The following is a 22,846-nucleotide window of genomic DNA, read 5'->3' as shown; positions in this document are numbered from 1 at the left end:
GCAAGTTCCTAGGGTTTCCCTCCTCCCACCTACCTCTTTCCTCCAATTTTGTGGATATTTGTGGGTATGCACCAAAGGCACTCTGTGCTGTACGGCTCAGCAGAGCCTCAGCCTGCTTTGGAGAGTGGCTGAAAGGAAAGATCTAAAAATAATACTAATCATTATCGAGTTCTCTTTAATTCCAAGAATCTGCCCCAGCCCCTGGAACTGCACCAGGCTGGCTGGGGCAGACACGAGCACCTGCCCAAGTTGCTCCTCTGACAGCCAAGTATGGGCTCGGCACTGCAGAAGGCAAGAGGCATGGAGGGCTTTAGCTAATGGGCACGTTTTGAGCATCATCGCTCCCTCTGGCAGGACGTCTCTGCCCACTTGCCAGGTCCAAGGTAGCATTAAGCTCTCCTGTGAAGGCTCCTGCTCCCCTGGCCCAACACAAACAGGATGGCCCATGGCCTGGCAGCCAGGAAGGCTGTGAGTCACCAGCAGCTCCCTCCTGCTGACAGCAAGCCCTGCCCATTTCCCATGGCAGTGAGGCAGGGTCTTGAGGATCTGAAAGGACAAGGAATGGGCTATGGGGCTGGTGGGTGGGAGGAAGAGGTGCTGCTGAGGGAGATCACGGAGTCCACAGGCAACAGAGAAAAGGCCAGTACTAAAAAGCAATTTTTGTAAAGCAAGCAAGTCTGAAAGTAAGGCAGAGTCCAATCTTGTCAAGATTATTAAAGGAAATAGCAAAAGATGGGTTGCACAACTCTTGGAAACTGTGCAGCCATATAAATGAAAAGGGAAGTGGGGCTGATATGCACTGAGGATGGGATAGAGATGAAAGATAATCTATGTATAGTCCTGAAAGAAACAAAATGAAAACTTTGCCCAGGTTTTTGGTAGCGATGGGGATGCTGGCCAAGGGGAGAGAGGCAGGATGATGGGTGGTGGTGTATGGGGATGGGAGATGCCACAACCAACATGGAAGCAGCAGTCAATGATCTTCAAGCATGCAAACAGGTAGGACCAGCTAGCGTCTCCTCCAGAAATGAGAAAGGGCTGGCACAAAGCTGAAGTCACAGAAGAAGGGTTTGTAATAAATCTGTCAAACCACAGGGGTTGGATGGTTTGGCTGGAGAACAGCAAATAGAGGTCTATTTATTGGGGCAGGGAGAATGTGTTCTTGGCACGTAGGAGTCTATTAGTCTGAATCTATTAGTATGCAAAGCTTTAGAATAAACATTAAAATAGAGAATAATTAAGAACATGGAAAATGGATAAGATGAGATACGGATTTTCTGAAAGTAAGTGATGCCAGAGTAGATAAAAAAACCTGATCTTCTTGACAAAGCAGACAGGATATATCTAATTTGTTTGGTCTTCAGTAAAGGAGAAATATTAAATCAATTGGAAGAGGAAGGTGCTGGGCTGTGAAGACTGTGCTAGATGGGTTTCTCAAAAATTGGCCTTGGAAATGATGTTTTTTCACATTTTTAATGGCCTTGGCACAAAACCCAGAAATTGCTAATGAAATTTGGTAATTACCCGTAATTGGGAATCATCATCAAAACAAAGGAGTTGGGGGAAATTACGCACAAAGAACTGGATGCCTTTCAGAATAGGAAAACAAGGAGTGAGATGAAACGACAGAGTCAAGGAGTCAGGCACAGAGGGGTGTGCAGCTTGGATTTCTGCTCTGGTGTGGAGCAGATGATCACCTGGAGCCAGGCAGACTCCAACAATGCGAAAGGCACCTGTGCACAAGTCAGCCCTTGAGCCACTGGAAAAGGGCAGAGGAGGGAGGGGAGGAGAAGCAGCACTGCCCTTTTCTGTGTGATGCATAGTTGAGTTTGGAGCCTGTTGTGGTATGATGTAGAAACCAAATGTGTGGTGCAGGGGTCCCACTTTTGGTTGTGGGATGTTGTGATGGGGCTGTCTGTGTTCGCTGATGTCCTGAGAGTGTTTCTGCTTGAAACCCGAGAATCATTCACTCTTCCATGCCCTGCTTTCCTTTCCGTCTCACAGGATGTGATTCATTGGATGACCTGACTAACATGTCACTGCTGTTGAAGGAGAAGGTCCCGCTCCACCTACCTCTCCTTGGTGCGCTCTCCTGAGCTCAAGCGGCCGCTGAGTCTCCTGTGACCAGCCAGGAAGCCAGTTCAGTGCACTGCAACAGCAGAAAACAGGCCCAAAAAAAGGAGGTGGTATTTCCATGCTTGCAAGGTGAATGGCTCCTCTGTGATCTGAGGTTGTGCCAGGACCAGTCCAAGGGTGTGAGCAGGCACTGAGAGGGGGTCAGGGAAGGGGGGGTCCTGAGAAGTCCCCTCTTGGCAGCAAGGAGCTTTGAAGATGGCTCCGCTGTGCCGTGAAACTGTGCCCTGAGCATCAGTGCCCAGTGAGTGTCCAAGGCAGGTTTCCTGGGCTAGAAGGGTCTTTGCTCCGACTTTACCCTGGTTGGGTAACCCCTGTGTGATGATAGTGTCCAGTTCTGATCCCCAACAGGTGGAAGTCAGATGGGAGCTGCAGGGAAATCTGTAGGCAGATCAGGGAAATGAAGATGCTGCCTTACAAGAGGAGACCTAAAAAAGCCTTGTGTGGTCATCTAAGGAGAGGGGCTGGCTGTGAGGGTCTCTCCCTGCTAGTGCTGGCTGCGAGGGTTGACATGGACGTAGGATGGCAGAGAGATGTGGAGCTAAGACAACAGTACACAGGAATGAAGGTGCAAAGTGCCAGGAATGAAGCCAGGCTGGAAATGAGAAGGAGGCTCCAAATCCCCAAGAAAGCAGGTTTCCACACCTTGTCCCACTGTGAAAAAACACTAACGCAATTTCTGCGGGGACTAGAGGACATGGCACTGCAGGAGCAAAGCCCAGCCTCAGGAGCACAGCAAGTCCCTTCCCATCCCGCATTCAGGACTCCTTGTGTGTATGATCTCCTGTAATCAAGGTCTGACTGTGCAGACGACAGGTTTGCAGGTTTTCTTTTGCCTTTGCCAGTTAAAGAAGGGACATATGCTTCTACTCCCATGTTTGCACCCCTTGATGTGCCCTTGCTTGTGCTCCTTACATGCATGTGAGCACTGGGGTTTTGTTGCCTGTGTCCTGCTATACAATTATGTCTCCTAGCTACGCTGCACTGCAGATAGTGAGTAATACTCCAGCCTTCAAAAAAAAATCCCTCCTGGCTGTTATTTCTGCAATTTGCCCAATCTATTTGCACTATTGCTATTTGCACCATTTGCTACTGGTACCATTTGCCAGAGTCCCTACCAGATATTGGCACTGGCAGAGTGTGACAGAAAAAAAAATGACAGTTTGAACACGTCCCTTTCTTTTTTCTAATGATCGCATGATACGGTATTTTGTGTTGCAACACAAAGGATCACCTGAGGCGGTAGAATGGTGAGAAAATAAGCCTATTAAAATGTTCGAGCTTACTTAACTCTCCGACAACATTAGAGGATAACTAGTAAGTTTTTAGCCAAGTCTGTGAGTCATCTTGTCCTTCACAATTGTCACAGCTCGGCTCATCTGTTCAGTGTAATTGCCGGGGGAGAACCACTTGCAGCAGAGCAGGAGCAGTCGTGCTCAAAACAGCAAAGGACCTGCAGTCAGGTTCCTGGTCAGCATTAGCAAGTCACTGAAGCCCAGCACCTGAAATTAAATAAAACCTAAACCCTTTGAATAGCTGAGATAAGAACCCATCAGGAAATGAGGCTGATGATTCTTCCATCTATGTGAAGCTTTAAAAAAAATTTTTATTATTATTTTATGTAAATCAAATGAGCTATCAGCACTATTTGGATCATCTCCTATCTCAGGTACTGGCATAAAGCCTCCAGCCTTCCCTTGTAAAATGCTGGGAAAGTGGCCCATTCATCACCAGCCACTGTCAAGTGTTTTTTCAATCTGCTCCTGATTAAGCAGCGTGGTATCAAGGGGATAATTGGTCGTTGGAATAGATCCCAGAAGAAAAATCATTCAGTTCTTTCTTATCAGGTCCTTTCTTGCAAGGCGAGATACCCACAAGACTTATCTCCCTCTTCAGTGCTGGCCTCTAATTACTATCTAAGCAGCTCATTAGAAAACCTTCATTAAAGTGTAATAGTTGAAGCTGAAAATAAATGAAGGCTGATGCTGCGGTAAAGCGCTGCCCTCCCACGCGCAGGCTGGGGCACCCGTTGCTCCCCGTAGGGTGTCGGAGCAGGAGCTCACGCTCGTCTGCCCCACAGCCACACCGGCAGCAACGTTTGGCAGAGAAGCGGGGCCGTGGCGCTCCATGGCATACACCAAACCCGGGTATGTCACTTGTCCTGGTGCCAACCTGCCTGTTCTGGTTGCATCACGGTGTGGCTCCAGCCCATGCTGGAAGTCTACCAGGAGCTGAGCTCCATGCTCAGCCCATTTCCATGCCTAGCACAAGATTTCAGCAGCTGGGAGGCATTGCAAAGTTACGATTACAGCCTAGAGAAAATTGGAGACCATAGCAATAGCATTTTAAAGAAAAAAAAAATTTTACATACATGGGAAATGTTTTTATATTAATTTATTTGCTGGTGAAATGTTCACGAGTGTGGGCCTGAAGTCTTCTCTGTGTCTCCAGAGCACGGTCAGCATTAGCACAGATTTCCCTCCGAAACGTGCTGCAGTCCTGGCCAGGTTGGGTCTTATTTCTCTGGCTGTAAAATGTCTTAGGGAAGGAATGGACACACAGGCTCCGTACTTCCCTGTGTCCTGGCTCCCTGACAGTTTCAGCCCCAGAGGAGTCACTTTTTGGCATTAATCTTTCACTGGGTTTTTCAGCAGGAAAACCGCAAATGTTTAATAAAAATCATTGCAAAAAGCATGCCAGGCAGCGCCTGGCGAAGTGTGCGTGTGTGCCCTTTGGGCTGGCGTGCGTGCTTTGCAGAAGTGGGCCCTGTAAATATTTTCTTGACATTTAGGAAGTTTAGAGAAGTGTTTATTATTTCCCTGCCAGCTTGACAACCCCAGTGTGAAGAAGGGAGGAGATGTGCGTGGCTCCCTTCCCTACCCCCGGCAGGACTGCCGGCTGTTCCTTACAGCAAAGTGCCACTATAGGGCTTGTGGAGGGCTTCGAGCTGGTTTGATTTAGGAAAGCAAGAAGCTACAGCTGGTGTGGGCTTGGGGTGCTCCTCCCTCCCTTCTGCTATTGCAATTTGTGGTGACAAGATAACACTACCTGTAATTTGTTCAGCCCCTGTGTTGGCAGCAGAGTTGCTCATGGAGCTGCAGGCGCAGGCATCCTGCCCCAGCGAGCAAGCGTGGCCCAGGGGGCACCCTCAGGCACACCTGGACAGCTGGGCTGACCTCCAGTCAGGCATCTAAAATTGGAAAAACCATGTCCTGTCTGGGGGTGGATTCAAAGCCCAAAGCAGAGCCAAGGGTGTTAGCAGTTACAGGCACCATGAGCTTTAAAAGCTCATGAGTCCTTCTGTGTTAGAAGAATCCCTCTGCACTCAGAAACACATTTGAGTTTTGCTTCCACTTCGTGAATCTTGTGGAGTTACTGAAAACTCTGAAATATGTAACTCTTCCAAACACGGCAATGTGACTGCTGAACCTCCCATCACCTCAACACCCCATGATGTACAGTCTGCAGGCAGCCGCAGCCAGGTCAATGCAGAGAGGCTATGGAGCTGTCTGAATCAGGTGGTTCAAGAAGCAGCCAGCTGCAAAGACATACCTGCAGCCATCCCAAAAGTCTTGTTTGGGAAGTGCGGGATGATTTGTGTGGGGCCAGCATGTTACTCTGCCCCGTGGCACGTGTTGGCATCTTTGCAGTAAAGAGCAACGGAGTTGCACGAGTTGTAGGAATATGTCTGCTGGTATAGTGTAGTGCCCAGTGTACTGAGTACCTCCATCCTGGAACCAACTTGCTATGGAGTTGAGGGAAGATCGAGACAGTTCTGCAAGTGTCAGTTTAAATGCTGTTATCAGCTTGGTGAGGAATTTACACATTTAGCAGGTTTTGGTCCAGCCTAAATGGAGTGATTCTGTGTTGGGGGTCCTTTGAGGCCGTAAGTGAAAAACTGGATGTGACCTGATACTGAAATGTTGTCAGCATCCATTATCGCTCGCATTCCTACTCAGAAAGCTCATTTGGGAATTGCTCTGTCTTTGGTTTGGATACACACATCCCGGCTCTTCATTAGCTCCTGTTTCTGTAGCAAAGCTGCACAGCTCTCAGCAGCTGCGCTGTGCAAGGCTGGCGGGGATCCTGGCCATACCTGCAACAGGCTCTGCCCAGGCTTAATGAGCTCGGAGCTCATTAAGTGCCAGCCTAGGTGGGTGTCCCTTCCTGCAGTCACACTCCTAACTGTGGTGTAGATAAGTCCTCTGCTTCTTTCAGGTCCGTCCCTTTTAGGCACAGTCCAGCAAGTGTGTAATGATGGAAACTCTTGTGGGGCTGGCAGTTTTCTTAAACTCTCAATTTTGTATATTTTGATTCTCATTATTTTATTTCTATTTTAACCAGAAGAACAGCCCATGCTGGGCTGTCAGGAGCTGCTGGACTGATGGAGAGGAGTCCTCCCATCACAGCAGGGTGTAAAGCATCGCACCTGGGCATGTTAGCTTTTTCTCTTTCCCCACTTCTGCCCACTAGTTTTCATACTGATTCCTTGTGGTTTCATTTTCTCTCAGTTTTTGTTTTGGTGCCTCCTAAACAGACTTGAGCATCACCTCTACTGTGGGTTTCTGTATTTGACTGGCAGGTTTGGTATCTGAATAGATCGATAGCCATGATGTTGCACTAGATATGTATTGAACAGAGAAGTAGGCAGGTGAAGAAGCTAAAAATGACACCAAATAGTTCATGAATTAAATGAAGAGCCTCTGTTTCATGAAGACCCAGTGCCAGAGCAACTCCTTCCTCCCATAGCAAAGGGAGGAGGAGGAGGATCCTGATGGACCCGGGGAGGTGGGAACATAGTTGTTCATAGGCTGTGCAACCAAAGAGCTGAGTGTGACTGGTCCAAATTGCCTGGCAGTGTGAACTCCTATAGCTCCTGCTGAGAAAGCTGAGTTTAAGAATATACCATGCGTGACACATGCCTGCCTGAGTGGTTTTTGAGGGAAGGACCTTTCCGTCCCGCACTGGTCCCTGGGACCTGATGCCATTCAGTGAGCTCAGCTACTTCCAGTGCCTGGAGCCTTTGGGGAGGAGGCAGGAGGCAGCTGTGTGAGAAGGAAAGGAGAGAAATAGCTAACTGAGACTTCCTAAAAGTGCACAGGCTGTAGGGGAACTGGAAAGCAGCTCTGGTGTTTTCAAAGGTGCACACTAGACATGGCCGTTCATGATTAAAACTCTGTCAGCTGAGAGTGATGATGCAGCAAAAAATAGCTGGGTTTTTCATATGATACTGGCTTTCTCCAGATTTTAATGGAAGCTTAGCTGACTAAGCAGGCATTTTTATATACTAGGTTTTTTTCTGACACATAAACATAAACATTTTCTACCTCCTCCTGTGCTAAGGCAGTTGGTGCTGCTGGACGCTGCTGTCCTGGAAGGGAGATCCACGAAAATGTACCCCCCGTGGACATCTTCCAAGAGCACATCCCTGGGGACACCGGCTTGGGGAACCACTTTGTCTCCGGGTTTGTCAGACGAAGAACCTTGGTGCATTTATCATGCTTAAGGTTAGGGAAATGGCATGCTTTCTCCAGGGAAGGCAGCGGTTGGATTAAGAGGAGATATCACACCCCGGTGTCCAGGAGGCTCAGCCAAAAGCAGCCATCCGGCGCGGCGGGGCAAGCCCGGTGCTGAGCTGGTGCCCATCTGTGCTCACAGGGTGACAGCCCCTCCGGCAGCAGGAGTGTGGCTGAATCGCCTGTGTCACAGCCAGGGCAGCTGCTGGGCGAGAGGCCACGGGGGCTAATTGGAACACTTCCTCTCAAACGTGTTTTTTACATGAAGCAGACTTCTCGCCCGGACGCTGGCCTTCACAGCCTTGGTCTGTGAAACTGGATTTTTGGTCAAGAAGGATGCCCCCTGCTCCCAAACAACGCAAGCAAACAACAGAATGCTTTTGAGTGTTTTTAACCAATAGTTTGCTTTAATAAATATTTCGTAAAATCAAAACATTTTTAGCAGAAAGAATAATTTCTCCATTGTCAAAGTATCAAACTATAGTATCTCCATTACCAAGCAATATATTGCTGTAGAACCAAGATAAGACTGCAACAAGTGTCCTGAGCTCCTCTGCTGCCGTATTTGCTTGGAAATCTCTTTCCAGGTACATTTCTTTCCAGGGCTTTTCCCATATACATATAAATGTATATACTCTGATACATATAGTATATGTATAACATATGCAGATAAATGTATATATTCTGTATATATAATATCTTCTATTAACAAGGGGAGTCTAACTGTTGCCCACAGCATCGGGAGGCAGCAGCGGGAGTTCAGCCCCATGGCTTGCTCTCTCCCATTGAACTTTTCTCTGTTATTCTTGGGGAAGCTGAGCAGGGGTCAAGCCCAGGCAGGGAAATGAGGTCTGGGGCTATGGAAAACTCAGACCCCAGAGCCACCTCCTATTATATAGATATAAATGGAATGGAAAATTATTTCAAATAAAAGTGCACTGCCCTCTGAGAAATGTTCTCACAGAACCGCCTCTGAGAGTGCCTTAGCTCTTTATCAGAGCACAGCGCTTTGCAGCAGGGGGGACCTCAGGGCAGCGGTGACAGTGAATGCAGCGTGCCAGAGCCAGGGACATGTCACCACAGCTGCCTCCAAGAGCACGGGACCAAGTGCCGTGGCCAAGTGGTCCATGCTGCTTCCCAAGCACCACACAGAACGGTGATTCCCTGATGCTTCCCTCTCCCTTCATGCCGATGATGGATCTGCATGTGTAAGCCGGCCAGATCCGCATCCCCAGGAAGGAAACGGGACTCGGCTCTGGTGTTCTCCGTCTCTGCAGGGCTGTGTGAAGCAGCACAAGGACAGCTTGGTGTGCAGAGTGCGACCCCCGCATCCTCCATCTGCATCCAAATTGGTCTGAATTTTTAACAACACCTTAATTAGGAGTGTGGTGCTGGGTTCTCACAGCAAGGCACAAACAGGGAAGTGCACTAGCCATCCCCTGTCTGTTCCCAGTTCAACACCAGTCCATTTGTTTCTCTGCATGTGAGAGTGAAGTGTTCATCCTCAGGGACAAAAATAGACGCAGAGGAGCCCTGCTCTCCCAGGGTGCTTGCATGCAGCCACGTGTGACCAGCTGGAGACAGCGGGACGAGGAGGTGCAGCATGAGCAGTGGCTATCCGACAGGGTATGAGAAACTGGGGAAAAAACAAAGCAAATGTGACACAGCAGTGCCCGGGCACTGGCCTTGCCTTCTTTGTCACTTGTCACTGCCAGCCCTGTCACCTCCCCATCTGTTAGCAACAAGGCTTTGCAAGAGAATGAAGTGCCAGGGAGCAGGAAGGCTCATGGAAGGAAGGGGAGAAGGGCGTAGGGAGATGGGAGAGTGAGGCTGCACCCACAGCAAGGTGTAACAGCTCTCCTGGAAGCAGGGCTGAGCCTCCTGCGGGCGGGGTTTGCAAGCCCAGTGCAGGTCAGAAACAAATCGCTCCAAGGGGTGCATGGCGCTCAGCTCAGTTTTCTTTCCCACCTGCAAGGCCAGACTCCATCTCTCCTGCTGCCTCCCAGCACCTCCTAAAAAGCAGGGCAGGGACGGGGTCCCCCATTTAGGGGCTGAAACACAGCTGCCTTGTTTGCTGGTCATAACTTGCAACACCTGCACAGGCAGAAAGTCCTGTAATTACAGCCTGGGCTGCAGGACATGAGGGAGGTGGAACAAAAGTCAATGAGCTCGTGCAAACATGCATGCAAAGTAAAGCAACTGGGCAGATATTTTATTTGCTTTTTATGGAAACGTTCTTGAAACAGCCACTTAAGGACTTCATCAAAGGCAGAAAGCAAAAATCTAATGGGCCGTTTGTCCAAAGCCTTGTGGCAAAATACTGAATCCTAATTTAGTACCCAGAAAGAAACTGGCTTGGTTCATTAAAAATCAATTTGTAAATGCCCAGAACATAACGCTGTGATAAAAACCAGGCACTAGAGACTGGTCAAGAGCAAGCCCCACAAGCCAGTCCCTTGTCCATTTTCCTGTGTATCTAAGTGACCTGCTGGATAAGGGGAGGAAACTCATGATATGGGACTGAGCTTGCAAATATGCCTAAGCAGATGTGGTTGAAATGTGCTGTGCCAGGTTTTTGGATGGACAGGCAGCAAACCTCCCACAAAGGCACTGGACGACAATATTCTTCAGCCTGTCCTCATCAGGTGGCATCGTACGTGTGCCCTGTGCTCTGGAGATTGGCAGGTAGTCTTCTGTCCCAGGTATCCCGTGCCCTTTGATGACGTAATTAGGAATGCACCCATTAAGGGATGCAAACCATTCATGTTTTGTGGAAGAGAAGCTGCTGGAGAAACAGCCAGTAGTCACCAAAACCCTTCCAGTCTCTCATGTCTCTCACAAGATGAAAAAAGACAGGGCTCCAGAGTTTGGCTAGGACTAGTTTATTAGTGTATGTCTTATTTCAGTCCTGAAGAGGAGGACAGAGGTCAGGCATGAGCTGGTCTGTAGGTTCAGGAATATCTTTCAGCTTAAATTCATGAAGAGGAACTTCCTGGGCTTCCTACAGTGCAAAGGCAGAGAGCATTACGTCCTGAAGCTGCGTCGTTTTGTGCTTATTTGCATTGCTGTAATTTTTATTAATTCAACCAAGTACTTAGGAAGATATTTTATAAACTGATTTACTGAAATACTAGTATTGAAGTTGAAAAAGAAAACGGATCTAGTTACGCTAGGCACAGAGGCAATTCAAGTGATGGTAACAGCCTCTCTCCACCCATCCAACACAGCACTCTGAAGGCAGTAAAATGTAGAGGGTAATAGAGCAAGTTTCAGATGGGTGATCTTCAGTCAAGCAAGGATCTTGAGAACATAGAGATGCAGCCTTGGTAAAGCCAGTGAGAAGATGCATACATGTTGGGCAAGCAGAATGTAAGGTGGGATTTGTGGTGACAAGAAAGGCTGGTGGTTGGTGCTGCTGGTGCATGAGAAGCAAAAACCAACCTGCAGCTTATAGGGGAAGAATAGAAAGAGAAGGACATTGCAAGAAAACAAAATGGTTTCTCTGCACCCTCCTACCCCATGGAGGACATGGCAAAAATACGGTTCATTCAGACAAGGAGTGCTTAGGAGTTCCTGCTGGGTTTATATATTTTTCCTACTAAGGCAATGGTGTGAGATAGTGCTTGGACTCCAGTGTGCAGTATCTTCATCAGGAGATTTGTTCCACCTCTCTGGCCTGCTAGTTTCATGATTTTGAGTGTCTTTGGGGAGTGTATGAAAATCCGAGGGGTGTGAGCAGGCTCCTGTGCAATCGTGTTGGCAAGCTCTATAGCAAGGACAGGCAGAGGCTGCCACCGTGGGCAGGAGAGTCACTCCCCAGTGGGAGCTGAAGCAACGAACTGCAGCCTGGGGAGAAGCAGAGGGCATGTGGCTGTGCTTTGACTGGAGCCAGTAAATTTGCCTGGGTATGGCAGGAAGAGAAGCTCCTGGGCCGTAGGTGACCTCTGGTCCTTGGTGCCCAGTGCTGTGTCAGAGCTGGGAGGAGAATGGTCGGTGCCTGGGAACGGTTTTGCTGGTAGGGGATTAGTCATTGTGGGGTTTGGAGCAGGGTGAATTTGGAGCAGATTGGGGACTTCTTCACTTGCACCCTGAGATAAGGGGGCTGCTCCGCTCTCGCCTGCATGTGGAGACATGGCAGCTCTGCCTCCTGGCAGGTTGCACCATCAGTTTTTCTTCACTATGGTGATCTTATGGGCAAGGGATTGCATTTTTCACCCCTGAGGGTGCCATCTGCCGAGGCCCCAGTGTCAGGGTCAGGAGTTGCTCTGTGCAGGTGTAGCTGCAATGGGGTGCTGTGCTATTCCAAGGGCAGCTCTGCAGGTTTTGCCAGGGAAAGCTGATGTGGTATTTAACCCACTCTCTGCTGGGTTCAAGATATGACACAAAAAGGTAGAGATTGGAAATCTCTGTTTTACATGGGAATACCAGGCACCAGTTGGGCTTGGCACACTGCAGGCTCTTAGCCCATGTTGCTACAAAAAGTAATGCTATGGTGAGCAAAAAATTATGTTACCAGTATGATTACCATGAGGTTTTAACAATCTGCTGGTCTGCTTAGCTTTATGCTTTGGAATAAAGCCCGACACTAGTGCCTGTGCAGCGTGCTTGTGCCGGCTGCTCCAGGGAATGCTCTGTTGTGGAAGGTGAAGACCATCGGGATGGTGGTGGGGATCCACCTCCCCACATAAGGAACCCTGTGGGGGCACCTGCCTGCCTTGTCTTCAAACACCGATCTCAGGCATTGCAGCAAAAAGCATTAAGTTAAGTGCAGGTAGGGCAGGCTGGTGGAGAAGCTGGGTGGTGGGAGGCTGGATCGCAGGCTGCCATCCCAGCCTGGTGTGTGGGGTGCTTTGAGCAAGTAACTTCTCCAGACCCCAGTTTCCCCAGTGAGTGCTCTTCCCTCTGCGTGGTAGCTTCGGAGAGCCCCGAACGGGGCAGGTGGTGCCTGCAGCCCTGCAGAACCTCAGCAAGGTTCCTCCATGGCCATCAGCATGGGGCTCGGCCCCCAGGAGCCGTGTCCCCTGGGTGCCGGCAGTGTGCCGGCAGTGCTCCGCTCTCCTCCCGCGTGGCAGGCCACGCTGCCCGCTGTGGCGGGTGGATGGACAGGCTCACGAGCACTGTTGGGAGCACGTTTTTTCCCAGGCAGATTACGTAGCCTTTTTAGCTTCATCCCCCCCCGCCCCACTACACCCCCCTTCCTCTGTTATTTTGGTGCCTTTCCCCAAGGGAAACAAAGTTAGCTCAAACACTGTTCCCACCAGAAAGGCAAAAGCTCCCCCCCCCTTTTTCCTTCCTCTTTTGGGTTCAGGGTAATGTGTCCCATGACAAAACAAGCACAAATCCCTGCACGAAGTGCTTTGCCTTTTTGCCTTTCTCCTTAAAGGGAGAGTCTTTCTCCAGAGTCCCGAGGGCCATTACTCCATCACACTGAGGTGCCTCTCAGATGGAAGGATGGTCAAGCTGGACTCTTTTTGCCTGTGATGAAAGAAGCCCATGCCCAGCCATGGGGGGCAACGCTGGTGGGTGAAATAGGTCTTGTAGCTGGTTAATATGAAGTGGGGAGCAGTGGTGTGCCCAAGAGAGCCAGGCTGGAGATCTTATGGCTGAGCTTCAGCCATCCCCAGAGGAGATGTCTCCATGAGAGTGGGTTGTTCAGGCTCCTTGGCAGCCCGTGGGGAGACAAGGTCCCTCCTAGGACCCTAAAGCAAAAGTCCAAGGTGGAGCAGGAACTCAAAACATTTGTCTCCACAGCCTGTAGGAATGATGGGTGAGGAACTCACGATACTCATCCTTCCCCACTGCAAAGCAAGATGTGATGGGTTTATGTGTGGGAAAAGACCACCTCAATCTAAATCACCAGCCTGTTTCCATCGGCAGAAGCATGCGGGCAGGTGGCTCAGTTATAATGTTTAATTGGAAGCGGCTGATATTGGTCTCTGGATGAGCATTCACAGGCTGTCTCACCATGGGATGCCAGGCTGTACCTGCTTGCAGGAAGGTTTTAAAGATATTTATGAGTATGGGCTTTTCCCACTACTTTGGGAAGGCAGATTTCTAGTTTTTCAGTAATTGACCCATAAAACCACCTTCTTCCCAGAATGCACTGGTCACCACTTCCCTGCCTACTATGTCAGAGAAAATTTAAGTAACTTTTGGGGCATGTGGCTGCTGCATCCTCCTGTCCTGCTTGGAGCTGAGCATCTTCGCTCTCTGCAAAGTCACAGTGTGTGGGTGCAGGCGCATGGCAGACAGGCTGGCATCACACTCCTTCACACTTTATCACTGATACCACAGTCATGTCCCTGGGCCTCCGCAGAAGGAACCAAACCAGCCTGACATACATTTTTCCTTGTAAATGCTGTTTTCAGGATTCCCTCCACCCTTGGATTTATTTTAACAATTTTTAATGAATGGGATTTTAATGCATCCCCCTAAATAGAGAAGCTGTAAATATTTATGTTTCCTGTACAGGTGATAAGTGAGCAGTGGCAGCCTGGGGACAGAGGCGTGTTTCCTATTTTTGCAACTCAGTAATTTTTGCATGATGAGACCTTGGCAGCTTGCTCTTTGAACCTGTGCCTGCAGTAAGGTGTCTGAAAGGAAAAAGAAAAAGAAAGAAAAAAATTGAAGTAAACCCCAAAAGCTAGTAATTGTTTGTGGTGAGAAAGGCAAATGAAAAATGTTATTTAGATTTGCAGTTTTTTAAAGACAGAAAAAACATTTTTGTTCAAAGACATTGAAATCAGACTATCGTTTTGTTTCAGATGTTTCCAAGGAATGCAGAACTTGGAAATGGTAGGGAAGTTTACGCCTGGTGGCCGAGGGGCTCTCGGTGGACTGGGTGCAGCATGGGGGCTGTCCTCTGAGACCTTCCACAGCAGTGACATCTGGGGCAGGATTTGCTTTAGCCTCAAGCAGCTGTCTGCTTTGGATGAGACAGATCACCCCATTCCCCTTCACCGAGCATGAGCCGAGCCTGGCTGTAGGCATCTCCAGCCTGAAGGAGATGAGTAAGATGGACCCCTCAGGTGTCCACTGAGGTTGCGTCCATGTGAGAAAGCCAGTGGGACAGCAAAACATCCACTTGCTACCAAGATTATTTAGTCTTAAGGCCGGAAAATCTCCCTGCTGAAAATGTTACCTACTGCTACACAGTGCAGGATCCAAGCAGAGATGTGGTCCCAGTCTCATGCTGGCTGTCAGAGTCTCAGTTTTGTTCCCATACTGTGTCCAAGATGGTGTTTCTGCCTTCAGAGGTACCTTCCTGGCTGGTGCGCAATGATTAATGACTTCCAGGTCCCAAAGGTGTGGATGTGGGAGTGAGAATCATGGAGCAGAGGGAATACAGCTCTGGCATAGGATCTGTGACAGCCTGGCTCATCCGTCAGGAATGCCGTGATGGAGGGGACATTCCAAGTGTATTCAGCATGGGAAAATATTTTATCAAAGAAGCTTGGAATAAAAAAATAAAATTAAAATCTAAACATGAACGCTTGACACAGTGCCACATGAGGGCTATTTTTAATTTCCTTCCTGATCGTTCCACTTGTTTTCATCATCGTCAGCTATTTGAATGATGGAATTAGTCACCATATATGAGATGAAATAAACAGAGAGCTCGTGGTTTCCAAGTGAGCATCATCTTGACTTGCCTAAGGGACATGAGAGCCATGGTATGCCGATGCCCATGGATTTGCTGCCAGCCATGTGTGACCTGGTGACACCCAGGACCTTGTGCTCAGTTGGGTGTATTTGGGACAGTGATACCCAAAGGAGGGCCAGGATGCTGGCTGTGGAGCACCTCTGCCGCGAGGACTCATGGTGGACAAGGTTGACATACTTTTACATCTTTCTTTGGGAAAGGTGCTTTCTGTGGAGTCGCTGGCGTAAAAGAAAATCCAGGGATTTTTAGAAAGAGGGAAAGCAGGCTCGTGCTGCATCCTCACTGCTCAATATTTTTATTCTGATTACTTTTAGCTGTGCAATTAATGAGCTGGAGAAGCCCTTGCTGAGAGCTTGACACGCATACAGGCTTGACATCCCTCCTGGGGGCAGCCATGGAGAGGAGGAAAAGCTGAGCGCTGGTTATCAGCCTCAGCAAGTGCTAAACCGGATCATCCCTGAGCACCGGGTCCCAAATTTGCGAGCTGTCCTGCTGGGTGGCTGAGGAAGGCTCTGGTGCCATAGCATGGCCATGACCTGCAAAGGCACCTCGCAATTGCAGGTGACACAACTGTGTCCTAAAATGCCATTTGCTCTACATGCTTTGAACTGCTGGTTGCGTGGTACATTTTCTTTCTGGCTATTTGTTTTCTTAATGCACTTAACTCAGGGCAATACTAATTTCTTGAATTTCTAGTCATGGCTTGTCTGTGCTCATTGATTTCTTGAAAAAAATAAAGTGGTATTTGGTTGCTGTCGTAGCTGGAAAATACTTGTCGATATAACTGGAGAAGTTCCCTTTTCACTGATCCCCAGAGGAGGATCCCTGTGGTTATCCCTGTAACAGCATGTTTCAGTTACGGACCACTTTCCATTTTGCATACTTTAGCTAATCTATTTCCTAGTCTTTTGAGTTGAGCTCCTGAAGTTAATGGGAGTTACTGGAAAGCCAAAAAAGGAGTATGTAGGCTAATGGCTTTAGAGCTGGACTTGAATAATACCTGTTCATTAGAGAGTGGCATTGTATTGCTTGGGAATGTCTTTCTAGGCAAATTCTGATATATTTAAAATATTACTTCTTAACCACTGTATCAGTTTTGAATATACCTTAGCAACTGATAAACAATGATCCCATTTAATTGCAATACTAAATTAAACACCTGACTATCCAATTGGGGCACTGAATCCAATGCTGGCATTGCTTGTGATTTCAGCTTGCCGTAAATTGGTATCAAGTCCAAGAAAGATTAATAAGATCACCTGATGAAATGGTACTAGTCCCCTTCCATGGCTTTATGCTTCCATTTATTGCTTTAATGGAAGATTTGTGAAGGGTTTTGGCTGTTGCTATGCTATAAGGAGGAGCCTGAGGCAATGGGGAGATTCAGCTGGGCTGGGACATGCGGCGCCTGTTCCTGGACAGAGGCAGTGGCCACCCCCAGCAGAGGAAAGTGCCTGGCCCCCTCCCTGCCCTGCCAGGCCTAACGGGCCCACAGGTTACAGAGCTACGTGAAAAATCATTCAGTTGGCTTTGGCTTATTTAAAAATAAAAACTCATGCGCAAAACTGAGGTTATTTGTTTTTACAAAAGTCTGAAGTTTCCCACAGTGGGCTGTTATATTTGGGGACTGTTGGAGCCAACATCCATTTTTTCCTAAGGTAAGGAGCCTTTCTTACCAGGATTGTCAGGTTAATAATCATGACAGACATTTCCTAATTAGTTGTTAATCATGGGCTGGCCTTCCTGACACTTTCTGGGAGCTGATGCTCCTGCCAAACCCTTTCTGCTCCCTCTGCTGCAGTCCCCGTGGCCGGGCTGTGCCCCCAGAGGGACGCTGGGATGGTCCTTGTGCTTGAGGGGAGTCATGGCGGGAGCCTCTAAACCAGAGGTTGCTGGTGGAGTAGAGGTGCCCCATGGGCACACATGGCTGGAGGAGATGCAGGAGGCAGAGACGGGCTCTCTTCCCCATGGGGAAGGCATTTGGCAGGGCCAGGTGGTGGAGGATCCTCAAGGGCAATAAGTGGCGGTGAACCAGGTGGGACCTGGCTCCTGCCATGGCTCCTCAGCCCGGAGAGAGGGGGATAAGGAGAGGGAGGGCTTGGGAAGATGTTTTGTGTTTTTGAGATTTTGAGACCCCAGTGGGTGAGAATGAAATACCCATGTTGGGACTCTCAGCCTTGCCCAGGCTGAGCGTCACCACCACAGTGAGGAGCGTCATCAGCCATCTCACCGGAGGCACCAGTCCAGTCGTTACCAAAGCTCCCGCTGGGGCTGGATTCGGTGATCTCTGATTTACCAGGTTTTCTCATTGACAGCACTGTGCTCTGCTTACGCATGCAGCATGTCCCAGCTGTCGCGGGATGGCCCCATACTTCATGCGAGGGGTGTTTGCCGCACTGGCAGAGGTGATGGGAGCTGACGGGCATCACCACGGTGTGCCAGGGGACAGCCCTGCATGCCGGCTCTGCTTTTGGCCCTGGCAGCACCATGGTGCGCTTCCAACAGAGATGCAAGCACGGGGCGAGCAGAAGGGCAGAGCAGCCACCCCAGCCCTGCGCCCCACCAGCCTCCCCGCGAAGAGCCGCAGTAGGAGCCATTTCTCACTGCGTTTCTTCCCCTGCAGACCTGCCCTTGCCTTTGTGAGCGCGCGAGGCCACGGCAGCATGCAGGGTACCCGCGCCGGCCCCGTTCCCACACTCATAATCCCTGGGTCATGGGAGACACAAAGGAGGTGCCGCGCCGCTGGGAGCTGGGGTGGGGGCAGGAGGGGCAGCCGGGCAGAGCTGGCTCCGCTGCCGCTGCCTCATTTCTTTCTCACTGAGGATGACCTTCAGTTTTCTCCCTGCTAATCCCTCCTTTTAATCCCCTTCTCCTCTCCTCACCCGGGTCAGGGCGCTTTCTTGTCATCTCCCTTCTTCCCCAGCAGCTCCATCCCAGTCACTGTCAGTAAAGGCCAGATCCAAGCCAAGATGTCTCCATCACTTGAACACTGCAGCCTCTTGCTGATGGACAGGGGCCAAAAAAGGGACTGCAGGAAGGCTGGAGGTGCTGCCAGTAACACCAGGCTTTGTTCTTGCTCGGTTGTACATGAGGTGTTAAGAGGAGTCGCTCAGAGGTGGATCAAGGCACAGCTAAGCCCAGGTCCTGCCTCCTGCTGAATGCCCAGTTGGAAGCCAAAACCTGCGGAGCCCCTTTGCCGGGTGGCTGAAAGAGATGTGGGGCTGAAATCCCATGCTCCCATGGGCCCCACGGCAATATTTCACTCTTGGGTTTGCTCCTGGGGCTGGGGGCCTGGCTGAGCCCTTGCCCCTGCCCAGGCGGTGCGGTCCCTGCCAGGCTGTGGCTGTTGCAGGGCTGTGGCTGTTGCAGGGCTCTGCCATGAAGCATCCTCGGCTCTGGGAGCCAGAGGCAGGCACCTGCCCCTGGGCATGGGCATCACCGCCACCAGGCTCAGCACCAGCATCACTGGGGTGTAATGTCCGGGACTTGGCTTTGGGGGGACTCAGGCAAAGCTTCCACATGAGGCTATCCAAAATGAGAGGCCCAAACCTGGCATTTTTAAAGCACTTTTGGTCCCATGGGTCTTTAGCAAAGAGGATGGCTTTCACCACTGGGCAGGAGCATCATGGCCTCATGGCTGCAGAGTTGGCAACAAATATCTCCAAGCAGATACTGCACTGATGCCCCAGCTCACCTCATCCCGCTTTCTGGGCAGGCTTTGAGCCAGGGTTGAACTCCATGGTCACAGCACCTGAGCTCAGGTGCCTGCAGCCAGCATGGAAGCATCCATGTGAGATGTACTCAGGTGCCTGAATTCTTCTTTCTACCTGTTGTTTGTACAGAGCCTGGTGCAGCAGTGTCCCCAACCTCGGCCTGGGCTCCTGACACTTCCACAAGGCAGATAATCAGCATGACAAGTAACAGCAAACTGGGTTAATTACAATTTGGGGACCATCAAGAATTAGAGCTGCATTTCTGGTTCCATAAGGGCTTTGCTCAAAGTCATTATCTCAGAGTAGAGATTCGGAGTCTGACTTTTGGTCCTGATTTGTGAGTATTGGCTCCAACACTAAAACACCAGTATGTTCTCTATTAAACTAACACAATCAATTTCCAGCCTATACTGCAGCTATTAGATGAAGTGCTCGGCAGCCATGAAAGTGAAGGAAGTCAATAGTTGTGTTTTTATTGGAAATCCAACAGTAGCATCCACATTTCCAGGCTTGTGTAGCATGCTGGAAGGCTGGAAGGGTGGGTGAAGCCTCGTACACTGCAGATCTGTGGAGGTGCCTGCAGATTTTGGAGCAGTTCCTTTTTGTAGCTGGTTTTTGGAAGTGCAGCTGCAGCTCATGAGATGTTAGTCCTTTTCATCTGGGATTTCAATATTTCTAGTCCTAATACTTCGACACATAGTATGGTCCTTACTTACCAATGAGTTGGCTGCTCCAAAACCTCTTGTTTCAGGACTGTTGTTACCTAAACTTGTCTCTGGTACCTGCCAGGCTGGGGGCTGACCTGGGCAGCAAGCTCCTGCCAGTGGACTGTGGCATCTGCCATGATTCTGGAGGACTCTGGGAATGTGCCTGTAGTTTTATCCTGGTGATAAACTAAATCTCTTGGCATGATCCTGGTGCTCATGGGCTCGGTAATGCTTCCAGAAGGGCTGCATTGAGGCTGAGGGACAGAGCAACAGCATGAAGCCCTTTCTGCTGACCCAAATCATGTAGTATCAGGGACCAGTGAGAAAAAAAAAAACCCCCGAGGCTGTGGCAGGAGAAGCGGCTTGGGATGGGAGATAAGGTCTTCCTGTTTCCCACAACACCCTGGGTTTCTTATCTGCAATACTGCAAATAAAAAACACGGAGCCAGCAAGGCTGATTCCCACAGTACAGCAAAGACGCATCAGCATGAGTTTTCCCAGCAGCTCCCGTGTCCGTAGGAGGATGCCTGGGCTCCGGGATGGGCTTCCCTGTGAGACGTCAGCTCCGCGGGGGTTTGCTCTCCCCACTTGGCAGGCAGGGCTCTGCATGTCCTCTCCGCGTCCCGCAGGATGGCTCCTGCCAGCGACGTGCACCCGTCAGTCCTTGCAGCATCTTGCAGAGGACAGTGCCCAGCTCTGCAGGGACCCTGACGTTGCAGAGTCCTGCTGCTCCCATCCCCACAAGCTTCCTAGCTGCTGCCAGGGGGGGAAATGCAGCCATAGCCATGTCGTGTGCTTGGGGGTGGAAGCCACGTGCCAAAAGTCACCGGCACAATTCCCTACACCAGAGGGGCTGAGCTGTGTCTCTCTGCAAGCATTTGCACGCAGGAGCCCTGTCTTCAGACAAGCTATGCTTACAGGTCTCTGGAGCAAGTGTTGGAAGTTTGCAATATCTGCTCATTATTTTACGGAGTTTGATGACATTTTGAAATGTGGGATCTCTCATTTATCACCTGCATTAAAACAGGGCAACTTATTTCTGCACCAGCCTTTCAGAGTGATGGCTGCTTCTCCTTGCCATTGCCCTGTTTGCATTCCCTGTTTCTAGAGACATCTGTGATTCTACCCTCTCTCTGTGGAAAATAATGGGAAAAATGCAGGTGCTGCTGGTCTGGAAGAATTTTATCAAGTAGGATTTTGCTTAGCTTGGCTGTTGAAGCCCCATCTCCCACTTCCCAGGAGAAATCAGAGACATTGTTAAAAAAATTCAAGGTTGCCCAATATGCCATTAAGAAAGACAGAGCATCTCAGCACAGGTTTGGCCTGGGCTGAGTCTAGCAGCACAGAGGTGGAGCAGGACTGGGACAAACTCTTTTGCTCTGGGAATTTTTAAGCAAGAGGGAATTTCACAGCGGGGACACAAAAGCGGTGCAACAGGGGCTCATTGGGCCAGGCCTGTCCTAACAATGGAAGGTTTGCTCTGCCTCTTAATGAATTGCAGAATCGCACCACAGAAAAGCTTTTAAGTGCAACAATGTCAAAAGCTTTAAGTAGTTGTACAGGCTTTAAAGGTGTCTAACCTTTGACTTGTCAGGAAAAAAAGCAGGGAAGAGATTCCTTTTTCCGCTGGAATAAGTCCAGATTGGCAGCCCGCACCCAATTAGCAGCAAAAGCCACTAACGACGCAGCATGTGCAGCTCTGGCCTCCGACTCTTCTCACAGACCTTGTGAACTCTGGGACTATTTTCTTTTCAGCCACCCTTTGCTGACAAGATGCACACACTGGATGATCCATCCTGGGAGAAATTGGCCCTGCTGGACCCTGAACCATTCTGGGGGGAAAGCAGCAGTTTCTGGGTGCCGAGGGTGGAGCTGTTAAGAAAATCCCCTTCCCTCACTATTACATCTCTCAGTCTCTATTGTATGAAAGTGTATTAACATTGTTAATATATATATGAGTTCACATGATACACTGTAATGTGATGAGGTAGTGGAATGTTACTGGAGTCTGTGGTAGTGTTCATGCTTAAGTATAACAAACTGAAGGACAGCCCGGCCCTGGAAATAAGGTTTCCCTTCACTGAACAACTGAAGACATGAGAAATGGAGGGTTGTTTTTGCTGGGAGCCTGGCTGCACAGCTTGCAGCATCTCCGGCAGCAGAGCTGGAACAGCACATGGCTGGCTACTCATTTCTCTCCTCAATGAACCACCCCACACATGGCTACAGGGGTTGTGGCACTGTTGCTGTTGCTGTAGCAGTTCCTCTGGGAGCCCTAAACCTCAGGAAAATACCAAAATTCCCCCTGTGAATCACACCGTGTGTCTGTTCAGGCCCATGGGCTGATGCCGTCAGCTCCCGGGAAGGTCTTTGACCATGAATGAACGTCCCCTTTGGGGCCAGTGGGCTGTAGCACAGCCTGACCCAAGCTGGGGCCAGCTCCTGACACAAACTGCTCTGGATTTTGCTTTTCCCACAAGCAGTTATATTCCCCCGTAGCCCCCTGTCTGGGCTATTAATTACCCTGCTAATAGCTTTGAGCCGCCGCTTCTTCCAGGAGCTGCTCCTGGGCAGAGCAGCCGGGAGTGTCTCCCTCTCGTCGACCTTCCCAGGGGTGCTCCCGGTTGGCTCTTCCCATGTGAGGGATGGACATGCAGCTCCGGCACAGCCTCTTCTCTGTCGCCATGAGCTTGACAATGCATTCTCCTTCCTCTCCACTACTCCGTAATCAGCCATGAGCTAACAACCTGCCAGCTCCGGGGTGTGGGACCCTGTTTCCCCATGGGCTTTCCCTTGCCTGGATCCCACCTTCCTCATGGAAGTGGGTGCAGAGTCCAGTCCTGTGCAGCTCATGTCTGACCCAGGTGGGGCTCATTATGAGTGTGCAGGCTTCTCACCCAGGAACAAAAATACTGGGTCAGTGCTGCTTGCACGTGATGCAGGGACCTGGGGTACTCTGCAGAGGGGGCTGCCGGAGGGGTGTGCGGGGTCCGTTCCTTGGTGGCTGCTGTGGGGTCAGAGGGACCGCAGGAAGCAGTGGCCTGGGAGGCGATGCAGGGGTTGTTGGCAGTGGGGAAGTGCTGACAGCTGGCTGGGGAAGGGGATCTCTTGGAA

At 50.0% G+C, this 22,846-nt stretch overlaps 1 protein-coding gene across 27 annotated transcripts in view; it reads left to right on the top strand.

The window, feature by feature from the left end:
- The window catches only part of EXD3 (exonuclease 3'-5' domain containing 3), a 297,113-nt gene that overhangs the window by 219,035 nt on the left and 55,232 nt on the right, over positions 1-22,846 (top strand). The window contains exon 19 of one of the 27 annotated variants that reach the window (XM_069770655.1): positions 15,627-16,081. The exons of 24 other annotated variants lie outside the window; for them this stretch is intronic. In XM_069770655.1, coding sequence (XP_069626756.1) covers positions 15,627-15,638 — 12 coding nt within the window. In that variant the 3' untranslated portion in view covers positions 15,639-16,081. 2 more of the 27 variants (XM_069770653.1, XM_069770650.1) reach the window with 2 other exon arrangements.

Source organism: Haliaeetus albicilla, chromosome 26 (assembly GCF_947461875.1).
Source record: "Haliaeetus albicilla chromosome 26, bHalAlb1.1, whole genome shotgun sequence".
NCBI classification, from domain to species: Eukaryota; Metazoa; Chordata; class Aves; order Accipitriformes; family Accipitridae; genus Haliaeetus; species Haliaeetus albicilla.
This window is presented reverse-complemented; position numbering and strand designations above follow the sequence as displayed.